Source organism: Oreochromis niloticus, linkage group LG13, assembly GCF_001858045.2.
Source record: "Oreochromis niloticus isolate F11D_XX linkage group LG13, O_niloticus_UMD_NMBU, whole genome shotgun sequence".
In the NCBI taxonomy this organism is placed as follows: domain Eukaryota; kingdom Metazoa; phylum Chordata; class Actinopteri; order Cichliformes; family Cichlidae; genus Oreochromis; species Oreochromis niloticus.
Genome location: NC_031978.2, coordinates 6,895,239 through 6,908,816, shown reverse-complemented (window position 1 = coordinate 6,908,816; position 13,578 = coordinate 6,895,239). Strand labels below are relative to the sequence as shown.

The 13,578-nt window shown below is 36.5% G+C and overlaps 1 protein-coding gene across 1 annotated transcript; it reads right to left on the bottom strand.

Annotated features, from left to right (window-relative positions):
- Positions 1-1,061: 1,061 nt before the first annotated feature.
- LOC100711709 (homeobox protein Hox-D9b) lies at positions 1,062-9,979 on the bottom strand. Its single transcript, XM_003438242.5, has 2 exons — positions 7,982-9,979; positions 1,062-6,808 (listed from the first exon to the last, which is right to left on the bottom strand). The coding sequence occupies exons 1-2, from the start codon at positions 8,661-8,663 to the stop codon at positions 6,564-6,566; spliced, it is 927 nt and encodes a 308-aa protein (XP_003438290.1). The 5' UTR covers positions 8,664-9,979; the 3' UTR covers positions 1,062-6,563.
- Between the last annotated feature and the right edge of the window lie 3,599 nt (positions 9,980-13,578).

The following is a 13,578-nucleotide window of genomic DNA, read 5'->3' as shown; positions in this document are numbered from 1 at the left end:
AAAGAGAAAACTGGAATTTGTGGCAGCTGGGTGCAAAAGAGAGCCGCATTTCCAAACAAACAAACACGCGCAGGGCACCAGATAAATCTAAGAAGCAGTTTTAAGAAGGTTTAGGCCATTATTTACTTAGACCACCATCATCCGATGACCACCTCTGATACGGGCAGTTATTTAACCCTTAAAAATATAAATGTTGTAAGAAAAAAAAAGTCAGCTCCTTTAGGCTACATTACACTTACAGAACAAAACGGAAAGCCCCAGAACCTTCAAATATTGGCGTCTTGTAACTAGAAGCTATGACGACAACAACCTGTCTAGATACACAATTTATTTCCGTGTATTCATGTCGGGCTCACCGCAACAGGCATATCAGTATATTTTTTTGGAAGATTGGAGTAATTAATAACTACCACAATTTCGGCCCACATGTTAAACTAATGTAGCCCAAACTTCGTAATATTAATAATAATAATAATTTTTGCCTTAATTAAATTTGTTGATTAAATCATTCGTGAAGCATTTTAAACTGACTTTTTTTTTTTACCCTTCTTCGAATACAATTACACAAGCGTCTATATATTATTATTACTGCCCTTCAAAATACTTTGAACTCTGGCTGGACTTCAACCTAATAAATAAAAATAGTTTTAATAGCAACTATAAACTTTTTTGGCGTCAGTTTAGACGTGTGAAGACAGCTTAATTTCTCTACTGAAATATTCATATTCCTGGCTGATATTGAATGTAGCCGCAAAAAATGAGCGGTACACTAGCTTTAAGTAATTGTAATAACAGAGCTGCTGAAAGCATCGCGAGTACTTTAAAAAAAAAAAAATTATTATTTTTTTATTAAACAACACTATATAACTTTAAAAAAAAATAGTGTAACATTAATAGTATAGGCTAATATTGATAGTATAATAGTAATATTATAGCCTATAACGCTTTGTTGCAGAACAGCTCTCATATTTACCCTGATTTTCAGGTTATTTCCTGAAATAAAATAAAGTACATTAAAAAAAAAAGTATATATTGGTATCTATAGCAAATTTAGGCCGGCCTTATGCTATGGATTTGATTAATTTTATATTTGGTTAATGTGATAAATACTGAATTATTACAGCCTTCATTTTTTTTTCAAAAAGTTCAGCGACGTCCTCTGTCTGTCCACAGAGAGCTTATAGCAAGTGATAGAAAAAAAAACTAACATTGGTGACGTTCATGTCGCAGTACTTTTACTTTGGTTACATTGATTTCCTTTTTATACTAGCCTGCTTATATAGGATAGGATAATACGGAGTCATTTCATAGATATCAGCAGCCAACAGCGTAAAAGCATCATAAATTTATGTGCTATTTATTCGTGTTGGATTGTAAATTAGGGTGGTATGAAGTAAACATCCAGTCACATTAATCTAGTCATAACGCCAGTGCATTTATTTTTGATATGTAATAGTATTTTACAGAGCGAAGAAACATAATGTGAACAGTGCGATTCATTTCTATTTTATCACACTGTAAGTCATCACGGCTAGCACCTGTATATCTGGTGTGCTATGTTTTAAAATTTTAAAATTCACAATTTCTCTTTTTTATCTTAAACCTAACACACTCATCTCTTGATTCGGAATTCTGTACATGCACCTTTATTTCAAATTTTATGTCTAAAACTGGTTGTCACGGTTTTAGACATAAGCTGGACAAAGCTGAACACGGCCTGTTGTTAAGCAGTAAGGTCGATATTTCATTTCTAAAGGTTTGTTTTTTCCTCTCATTTTCTTTCTCCTGTTTTAAAACAAATAGCGTCAGATCATTTGGAGCACGTTTCAGTAAAAAATAACCTTTTTCTTTTAATTCTATCGACTTTAAGGCTGTGATCATAAACTGCAGAGGCTTCAATTATTGCTTCACCTTTTATTTTGAAGAGGAAACAGAGCGGAAGTAGCGTTACTATCCCCTTTGACTATTAAATAAGAAACATAACAGGATTAGAAGAGGGTTCATTTATTTAATGGGGTGGATGAAATTGATTAGAAACTCGGATCACAGAGTAGCTGTTTGAATATTACTGAGCTGCTTTTTTTCCTTCGTTGTCTTCCTCCCAAATTAAATGTTCCATTATTATTATTATTGTTTTAAATTCTTCCACAGGTCGAGAAAACGTTGTTGCCTGAACAGTTACAGCTTTTAACATGTCACCAGTTGAATACAACAGGTTGGACGTTTACAGCCAGTTTCCCAGACATGGATTAAGCCTCGTCTCAGACTAAAGGGAAATTTCAGTGAAGATGTCCTCTGAAAAAAAAGGTTCTTTGTCTAAGACTTAACTCATGTCTGGGAAACTACACGTTAGTGTAGTAAAATGCTGTAGGGCAAGCATTTGAATGAGATTTTGCCTGTGAAGAAAGATGACGTCAGAATCTGAGATTTGGACTCAGGTCCACAGTAATAAATATCGCACCATAGAATTGCTGCTCGAGTGCAAATAGCCCATGAAAGACAACACCTCCGCCCAGTGGACAGAATGAGTAATTACACATGAAAAGCAGCCCTGTTTTTGCATGTTTTTGTGTTTATGAGGAATTTAAAATCAGATCGTGTCTTGAAATTAACCAATTCAAAAATGTTACTTTAACTTATCCGGGCCACCTTGATTGATAAAACTGATGTTTAATTTTTAATTTATCTATGTTAGTATAAAACAGAATATTCATGTCAGGCCGCAGTATAGGCTTACGTGCTTTACCGTCTATATTTTATTCTTCATAACAGAATAAATGCAAGTGCACATCACTTTTCTCCATCAATCGTTTGCATGCTGCTCAGCTGGTGAGGCCCTGGACTCTGTTAATGGATCATTTGGAATCTATTTTTATCATACTGAAGAAATGTGATGGGGAGCATGCAGCAATTAGTAGTAATGTTTTTAGCGTTTCTACGTGCAATCCTATCATCCTAATGCATCCTAATTTCTGCAGCACTTTAAATATTATTCTTTTGGAGGCTAATTACATGTAAATGCAGGTGGAAGAGTTTCGTTTGTGATAGTTTTATTAAAAGTGCACATTAAATCAGAACTTTGGAGGCATTTAATTGAAAAAAATTTTCAGGTTATTATTATTATTATCTTTTTTTATATATGTTATCTACATTCAGTAATTCTGATGCATTTGTTGGTGTGCTCTGAGTGAAGTTTTGAGATTTAAATAGTTATAATACTTTTTATTCTTGTCCATCAGCCATTAAAATGGATGCATATATTCTTTCTTTTGTCACTCGTCTGTGCTCCAATGCAGGACCAAGTTATTTTTAATACTAGTCCATAGAAATCAATACCTGTGCCCAGTCAGCACAGAAGGCCTGAATGCTGTTTGCAACTCAGACGGCCATTTCTTAACTTTAAAAATAAGAAGAAGGTTTTGCTCTAGCTGAATAAAATCAGACTACTGCTGATGTTAAAGCTTCTTGTTTTTACCAGTACGGCTACACCGAAGTTGTAGATAACCTAGCCTAAATTAAACGATTACTTCTGAAACAGGAAAAAATACACCTCATCAAGACTCACATGCTTTTGGGCAAATCCGTTTTAATTCCCTCCATAATGAAATTTCCTGTGTTTTGTGCTCTCGCTGTCTGTAAAAGACGTGACTGGAGCTGTCTAGTCTCATCTGCAGACAATGACTTTAACATTTAGAAGGACAGTTGAGGCTCTAAGGCAGGAAAGGGTGTCCAATAAAACCATATAGTCACGATGACTGTCTGGGTGAAATTACTTTATGGCACCTCTCTCTGCGTGTCTCTCTGTCTTGAGTTGGGGCGGAAAGTCACGTTTATTCTCCAAATGCATGCTGTTGGTTTATGACCCTGCAGTAGGATGAGCCCTGAGAAGATTATATAGCAGCAATAAATGAAGGAAGCTACGAGGCGCTGCACTGACTTTGACAAAACAAGGAGGCAGAAATGTCTCTCCGTGGGCTGAAACTCCGAACATATACCTGAGAGCAGTGAAACACCTTGACGGTGGAATATAATCATAATGACAAACATAATAAATTGAGTTATTGGCCTATAATCCTGTTTAATGTCAACCATGACTTACTGCCTTTGTTTCGCCCCCTGTAGAATCAGCCGCAGGATAATAATATAGGATAATGCTGTATGTAAGCCTTTTTTATTGGGTTGTATTGCGCTATTTAATAAACGACAGCGCAATTTTAACCTTTATGAGTTTTAGGCTACATTGATCAGGGGCTACAAAATATTTTTGCAGTAGTTCTATAGCAGGATATTTTTATGTCTACAATGTTGCCACGTGATGCCATAAATATTATTAATATGCCCTTAATATCAAGTTAAAAACAAACAATAAGAAAAAAAAAGATTTGTGCGGACTAATCTCTGCGTAAAATTACCAAGTCACCAAAAAGAAGGCGCAAATGAACACCGACGCTGTAATCCATCTTTTATTTTATTTAGAAAAATCACCATGAGCAGCATATTGAGCCTATAACCTAAATGACAGGATGAAGGCCTTATTTGATCACACTTCGTCTCACAGCACAGCACAGGCCTGTCGCTGTAGGCTAACATAGCCTGTTGTTCTTCCTCTTCTCTCAAGGAGAATGTGGACAAAAACGAAAAGCACCAAAATACCTTTAAAATCCCCACAATGTTCCCGTTGTCTCTGATGTTATAGCAACTTACATTGCAAAATGGAAATCGATTGTGCGTTGTTGTAAAACGTCTTAAGAGACGTAGCTGTTTATTCTTACGGGAGGAAACAGCGAAACAGAAAATCTAACAATCAAACTGCAGTCACACCATAGCTTAGCCATGACTGGTGTGTGTGTGTGTGTGTGTGTGTGTGTAGACATGACCATATCTGCATTTCAAACCCACAGTAACAACAAATATACACAGCAACAATGACAACAACAGCAAGGACAACAATACCAACAAATATGCCCCTATAAGGCTACATGCAGAGTTTATAAAAACAAAACAAAGAAGCTTTATTCTGTCTTCAGGAGCAAATTCCTTAAAAGCTACTTTCTGATTAATAAGGGAGACCAGGATTGGTTGTAACACAGAGAACTTCTCCACTAAGAGCAAAGTGAAACACGTTTCTGTACAGGCCTGTCAGGCACCTGAAATACAGAGAAGAAGAAGTGGTGTTTTGCTTCTTTTTTTTATGTTGCTTATTGTAAATATATAAAATCTCGTAAATTTAGCAAATGCACTGTGGTTACAAGTGTATGACATGTAGAAGTTTGTGATTATACAAAACCTTCTTCAGTATTTTTAACTATTATGACCCACACATTTGTGCAGGCACTTCAATGCAGGACCAGGAAAAGACAAGAGCGCCTTGTGGTCCTATTTAAAATGCAGTAGACTAATTTTATTTAGAGCCAATAAACCAAAGCCTCGAGTCACACATAATGTGTTAGACAGAAAATATTCATCTTTAGTCGCTTATTAGCCAGTTGGACATTAAAGTACAGCTGACCTTGCTATGAAAAAGCCATTGAAGTGGGACACATGTGAAAGTATCACATTTAAAACACATTATTACTTTAGCATGACTAGTTCGCCTTTTAAGTACCTGCGATTTTTAGATTTTTCACATGTGTAATCTTGGCGTTTTCAAAGATACATTTGGTTCTGGTTTGTTTTCTAAGGGTAATTGCATTGTTAAAAGAGTATAAAGAGAATAACTCCAGCCATAGCAAATGTGTCTTTTATCTTTTGGTAATGCCAACCCAACAGTATTAACATATTTCACATAAATATGTTAATACTTACATGCATCAGATACAGTCCATTAGCCCGAATCCTGTTTGCTCCCAACAAATATTTCATTTTAATCCCATACAAATATTCTGCAGCTATTTTTCAGGCTGTAACAAGCAGGTATTCAGCTATGAGATTACTCATGGGGTTTATCTTTGATAGTTTTCCCTTGTACTTAAGTCCCAGCTGGCACATTAAACATAGTTTTCATGAGGACGATAGTTTTAGCCTTAAATCATAAAACACCATTCCCATTTTTTTGTTGAGAGCACAGACAGTTTAAGTATTACGTCTGGAATGTTTCAAGCATTGCCATTTCTGAACATGAGAGATGTGCATCCATATTAAAAACAGATGTGTTTTAAAATGAGTAGTCTTTGATATGAGCTGGTATGTTTGTGATTGGGTTTATTGATCTCCCTGTAAATGTTAACACGTCATTATTTACAACTACCCCGGGTTTCAGATTAGCTGTTTTCTTTTTTAAACATGCAGATGGAAGAATTATGCTCCAAAGTACAGATTACCTAACTTTTTTTTTTTAAAAGACAATAATATGTGTGTTACAGCACATCCCGGTCTCCCCTGCAGAGTTTTTCACTGCAGTTTTCAAAGGCAGCCATGTTAGCTCTACAATCCTTTGCTTAGTCACAGCTGATCTTGACAGTTTATGTTAGAGATGTTGGCCATCTCTGAGCACTGTGTTTCTTTTATCACCACCACCTCTTCACCTATCACAGGAAGAAAAAAAGCCCCAGCCTCTAAATCCATCATTCATTCATACTCCTCCTCTCCCGAATCATCAGCTTCTTCATCTTCATCCGTCTGTTTTGGAACCAGATTTTGACCTGTCTCTCTGTCAGATTTAAGAGTCCTGCCACCTCCAGGCGCCGATCTCTGGTCAGATACATGTTGTAGAGGAACTCCTTCTCCAGCTCCAGGGTCTGGTGTTTGGTGTAAGGACATCTCTTTTTCCGGGTCGATTTGGCATGGATCCAGCTAGCTGATGGATTTTCTGCAGGAAAAGAGATGAGAGTTGCATAGGTTTTTACTCACACCAAACACCATGTATATTTACTTTCCTCTGGTTTTAAGCATGTCTTTCTGTGTGTGTTGTGAGGAGTTCAAAGACTGGCATAAGAATCAAAGAAAACATTTTGTGAAGCAAATTTTATGAGCCCACAGTTTTTGGCTCATTAGAAAAAGAAACACTTCCACACCTTTTTTCACATACTGCTCCTGTAATTTATGATAAACCGGTAATTTAACATAATGTGACATAATTTAAAACGTGGCCACATTTGAGGTTTCTGTCCTTTTCGATTTGGAAGGACAGTGAGCTGCTATAAATAAAGCAAAGTATACCCAATAAAGATGAGCCTAAATCTCAGTATGAGAGCAGACAGAAATGAAAAACAACCACAGCCACACTCATGCTCATTTTTCTGTTTTTTAAACAGCTGGGTAAGGATATTTTTTTATTATTTATTTAATTATTATTTATTAATCAGAAGGCAACACGTATTTTGGCTTTGGTTTGGTAGTCATCCTCTCACAACACATTTGCTATTTTGCATTAAAAAATTTAAAGCACTTAGGATTCTTATATCATTAAATTAACTTTAGATTGGCTAAAATCTCTCATTTTACAAAAAGTAGATCTTTTAATGAAACCCAGATAATTTTTTTGTTTATCCCAAGATAAAATATATTAATGTATCTTTACTACTACTACTAATAATAATATTAATAAAGCTATGAGTCTGCACTCTGGAGTAAGGCTCCAATAAGGTGTTTTAAATGGCATGGCATGCTTTTAGAGCATAGCATGACTATACTGACTATTTTAGGCAAAACTAGCTTGGAGTAGTATTTGCAAAAAACGGGCTCGCTAACTCTCCTACTGTCAGAAAAACCTTCATGTGCAAGTCAACCTGAGTTTTCATATAGCTATTGACAAATTGTTAAATAACAATATCACCTTAATTATTTTAATGGACAATAAAGTTTTATATTTTACAGTTTACAAGACATTTATAGGCCCATAAAAGTCACACACTCACTTCCACAGTCCTCCCCTCTCTAACACACACACACACACACACACACACACACACACAGACACACCTGTGTATCGCCACTTCTTAAAGCTAATAAACATTCCTGAGTTTAGTGTATCTGTGTTTACCCGGGTCAATCTGCTGCTGCTGCTGTGTTTTTCTCTCCTCGTCCTCTTTCTTTGGCTCAGGCTTCCTCCCCAGCTCCTCTACAGTCCCAAGCCGCTCCAGGACCACCTCCGCCGGACTGGCGAAGCTGGAATCTTCGGGACTGTCGTGTGACGGGGGTGAACTCTCGGGCTTAATTGTCTCATACCTCGGGCTCGGATTGGAGAGGTCACCCTGTGCTGGGAGACACGCGGAGAAAGTTGCCGAAACTTGCGACAGAGCGGTCTCCGAGGTGGGGCTCGCCCCTTCCCAGCAGCGTACGAACCTGCTGTCCGACGCGGATGCAAGGTGTTCGGCGTGTGTCGGAGTCTGCTGGCCGTAGTAGGGGTGGTGGCTCAGGAGGTGATGTGGATGAAAAAGGCCGGGGATGGACGCACCGGGGGCGGATTGCAGCTGCGGAGAAGAAGACGTAGAGGAAGTGGAAGTGTTTGTCCAAGGAGAAAAGCCATTTAAACTCGACTGTTTGTTGGAAAAATGAGAGAAATCCGGGATGTGTGAGCCGGGGGTCCCCTCCTCCTCCTCTGCTCCCCGGCCTGGCTTTGCGCAGCCAGCCGTCGAACCCTGCAAGCCTCCCGGGATGAAATGTGCACCGTAAGGCTCCTCGGTCTGGAGACCCATCATGGAATAATAATTCGTTAGCGACATGTTTATTTTATTATTTCAATAAAAAGACACTTAAATGCGACTGTAAAACGTTAGATGGGCTGGTATAGTGGCTTACATCCTCCCCTAAAATGGTAGTAATTTTTTCCTGCCCTTACTTTCTCCTCGGCTGCCCATTGGTTACTCTGCGGATCACATGGTTAGACTGTATTTAGCCAGTATAGAAGATAAATCAATTCATTCTTTTGTTTTCAGAAATGTGATAGCACGCCTACTGCAGATGGACCTGAATGTAGTATATATGTATTTAAAAAAAAACTTGGACTCTTTTTAGAGGCTGAATAAAAAGTAGTATTGAGCCGTTCATATGCCCGTTTGAAGAGAGTGTAGGTGCTTCTGCCTTTTGCACTTATTTAATGCAAAAATATGACTTACACTTTATTAGTAATTATGTCATCACAGCCTCAGATTGTAACAGGACTGATTAACACGGGAGGGGATGGGCTTCGGCTTTCCTTTGTGTGAATCGTGACTCATTTAGAGCTTAGAGTGATTCTCCCTTGAAGTTCATGTTGAATTGCGTGCAGCTTTATTTTGCTGCAACTATTACCCAAGATCAGAAATGGATTTGTATCAGTTCACAAGTTCTGTGCTCAGATTAGTTTCTTTTTTCTAATTTTTAAAGTTTCGAGTGTTTTGTTGTTGCTGTGCTTTTGTTGTTTTCTTATTAAATAAACCAAATCTAAGAAGATCATTTGATTTATCCGTCATTTTAAGTGGAAGGAAAACGGTGTCACAAATGTCATAATCTATATATATAGCAGTGCTTGTGCATAAAAGTGAAATTCCGAGTGCCTTTCTTGTGAGGGCTCTTATATGCTAGGTTAGGCCAGGAACGTTAAACAGTAAGGATTCATTTTGGCCCACTGACGTTTGAGTTCGGAAAAAGTGTGAAAAGTGTGAAAACTGCAAGAAAATTTTTCAATATATTGCACTGCTATTTACAGGGTAATAGTGGTGGCGTTACACAGGAGTGAAAACAGATGGAAATTTAAAATTATCTCTAGATTTAGTCAAGTTGTTGGAATAATAAATAATAATAGTAAATAATACTGTTGGTTAAATACAAAAACTGTACGTGCCAAGGTTTGTGTCTTTATAAATCCACAGTGAGCAGCAAATGTTATTGTGCACCTAATGACTGCAGGCTCAAGGAATATGTAAAAGTTCCTATTGTCTGGCAGATTTTGTGGGGGAGGGGTTGTGATATCTTAATTGTTTCAGCTTTTTGAAAATCATAAGAGCCAGGTGAATGTTTTCATCGTGATATTTTAGTTTTATTCATTAATTTTTAAATAAAGGCTGTTTTGTAAAGTTTTTACTTTCTCGTCCTACTTCAGATCTAACTGGTCTTTATGTGGCCCATTCACTAAAATGAGTTTGACACCCTTGGGCTACACCTTGATCGTGCACAGCTAGCGCCATCTTCTGGCTGAATGAGACAAATCTGATTGAAAGCACTGCAAGGACTCAAACTTTGCAATTAAAAGAAGGTCCACGGGCTTTCACTAAAGTCATTAATTACTACAGCTAATAATATTCAGATAAAATAAGATTATATGCTTGGAATATAATTTCTTGAAAATAAATAGAGACTTTGAGTGTCACTTCCAGCCGGATGAAGAGAGGTGTGTGAGCAAAGCAGTCCTTTATGTCATATAAGATATCCCAGGAATCATTTTTAAATCACTGCAGAAGTGATTTTCAGATCTGAAAATCTTGTTTCTTAAATGGTTTTATGAATAGACTAACGTGGACATGAATCAGAATTTATGATTTAATGACCCCAAACCTCATTCGGACCAGAGAGCCTTCTCAATGCCTGAATGAAATTCAGGGTATCTTACTCTAGGTGGCGGTGTAATAACGGCTCCTCTGCTAATGGGCGGGGGTGGGGGGGTCCGTCGGTCTGAGGATGCTGTAAAAGAATGGAGAGTGTTTGCTGTGTAAAAATTAAAAGTCACTCAGGCTGCTCTTTAAATTTATATGACAGACTGTAAGATGTGATGGGAAGATGTTGGCACCATTTCCCACGATGCATTGCCCTAAACTGATGCCAAGACGTTTTAGAGATGAGTACTAAGAAAAACAATTAGTGAAGTGTTGTTATTACTATCAGGCCGTATTTTACATGATTACTGCCCTGGTTTGTCATTCATCATCTTTTTATTTACTCCTGTTCCCCATATTGGTAACACTTTGCTTGTGCTTCTGCAAACAACTATATTTTGTGTCTTATAAACATTATAATGGACACTAAATGCAAAATACCTTATTCAAATGTCTCTGTTAGTAGATTCAGATTAATTGCTAATACAGTTCTACACGCACGCTTAACATTATCATGGTTTCAATTCTTTGAGTAAAACAGAATTGTAAATTTTGGTCAGTGTTAGAATATTACTAATTTAAAAAATAATTTGACACAGGACAACTACAACTAGAAGATGAGCCTTGCACCAAAATGTATCTTCATATGATCTTTCATATGCTATAACTTGTTTCGCCAGCCATATAACCCAATTGCATATTTTCAAGTTTCCTCCATCAGATGAAACATCCTGGGTACCAATGCCTATTTCTATAAATTGCTCATAGACATTTAATTTCTTGATTTTCCTGTTGGAGCTATGGTATATTCCATGATAATGATGCTCAAAATTGGTTAAAAAAAGAAAAAAATTAGATTTTGGCTTTTGATTCGGACACTTGGTGAGTAGGTTAAACTGACTTGATTGCATTTAGGAACAGAGTTTAAAGGTTGTTCTTTATCTTTTTCTTTTAATCTGTAAAAAATTCCTGTATTGAAACTTTGAAGGCTCCAAAATATTGGAAAAATAAAACAAATGAAAAAGTGCCAAATTTCAACCATATGTACTTTGAGGGCCTGTGGAAAATCTTCCTTGTTTAAAGGTAATATACTTCATGACTTCATTAAATACACCAACTTCATTCCACATTTTAAAAAAAAATGTTTTGTATGTTTTGAAGGTTTCCAGTAGGAACCTTTTTCAGAATTGTTTGATTTTTTCTTTAATGAAATGACTGACTACTAAAGCCCCTGCAAGTCTACTTCTACACTCCATTCATTTTCAATATTATGTAACTAAAAGTATGAGTTTGCAACAACTACTAGTACAACAGCCTCAAGTTCTTTAAAACTGCAAAGGTAAAACACCCCAAAAATAGTTTTATTGGGGGTAGCTAGCTTTAATGTCTTTATTTCCAGCCAGAAACACAATCTCTCCTTTGTCTTTCTTTAGACATCACTCACAAATACACACCCGTTTGCAGTCCCACTCACACACAGACGAGGTGAATGTGTGAGACAAACAAAGCGAGAGGCAGCAGACTGTCTGTATTGCCCCAATAAAAGTCACCGAGTTGAGAAAATGGTGGTTTGTGGCCGTGTGGTTTGTTGGGATTTGTTTGCGGTTCAAGGTTCATTAGCAGCCTTGGACTCACTGGGTGTTTCTGCTGTCTGGTCCCATGTTGTTCAGACTCAGCACACCAAGGTGTAGAACAGAGAACAGAAGTCTGAGAAGTTCCTCTTTATAGATTTTCTTTAATGCAGTACTTCTTTCTTTGCTGCCTAATGTTACATTTTATAGTATTTTAGACTGCCTTACATTTCAGTTACAACAGGCGTTTTTAAAATTCAATCAAATCCATTGTCCAGTATGTCCAGTATCCTTTTTCTGAGTACTCAGGGTTTTTTCAGAGCTTGGTAGAACATCATCCTCTTCTATTACTCCTTAGCCATAGAATAACCTTCAGGAAATACAAATGCTAAATAATTTTGGTTTCTCTGGAGTTAAAATCTCTTCCAAAAACTTCTGTAACTGAACAATGACATTTGCATTCCTAAGTTAGACGTTGTGTTACTTGCCTTGTTGTTATTTATTTCTGTTCTATGCTTTTGTTATGCACTGGCAAATTCCATTTTTAATGAAGTAATTTTTAACCAGTGATTCTTTTAATTTTAACATTTACAGAATATATATATATATATATTTATATATATATATATATATATATATATATATATACTTAACACATTTTGTAACCTTATAATATTGTTCATCCTTGGCCAGGTCTCCCATAAACAACAGATGTTGGAAACTTTCAAGCTATGAAATTGTGTCATTAAACTGTCACAAATCAACTAACGCTGGTTGTCACATCAAACCCAGCTCCCACTAAACCCATTTTTAAAAAAAAACAAGTCTGTGTACTCTAAACAGTCCTGTCACAAGGGTATTTAATAATATTTCATTACATTTTACATTTAAGAATATATATGCAACATTGCATGAGACAAAAACAAGGAATTAGAAATGAGACAATGTGTCAGTGGTAATGATATTCTTTTTAATGTTTAATCAACAACAGTTTCCTCATAGTCCTCATATTCATCATCCTTAAAAAAGTACATAAAGGAAAACCAGGAATATAACTGCACTTCTGTTGATTTTGCTGATTAGAGGAGAAAAAGCAAAGAGGCAAACATCAAATGTTATGCAAAGATGATTGTTTAGACTCATATTCATTTGGTTTTATATTCAGCTTTAGTATACTGAGGTTACTGACTTCCATTTTGCCTAAACTGAAGTTATTAGCATTAAGCAGGACATTTTTTATGAATGCTTACACATTAACAGCAAGATAAACACCAACTTAAAGAAAATAACATCAAAATCCAATATACATATTTTTAAAAAGTTATTACAGAAAATTAAAAACATATATTTTGTTTTGTTTTGCTTGTTTTCAAATGCAAATGGATAAAACTGCATGCTTGCCCACATGGCTTCATGTTCAAAGGACATGGCCTGAGGCAGAGAGAGCATTAATGGCTTTGCAGTGAAACCACATGACTTCAAGCTGGACTTAAGAG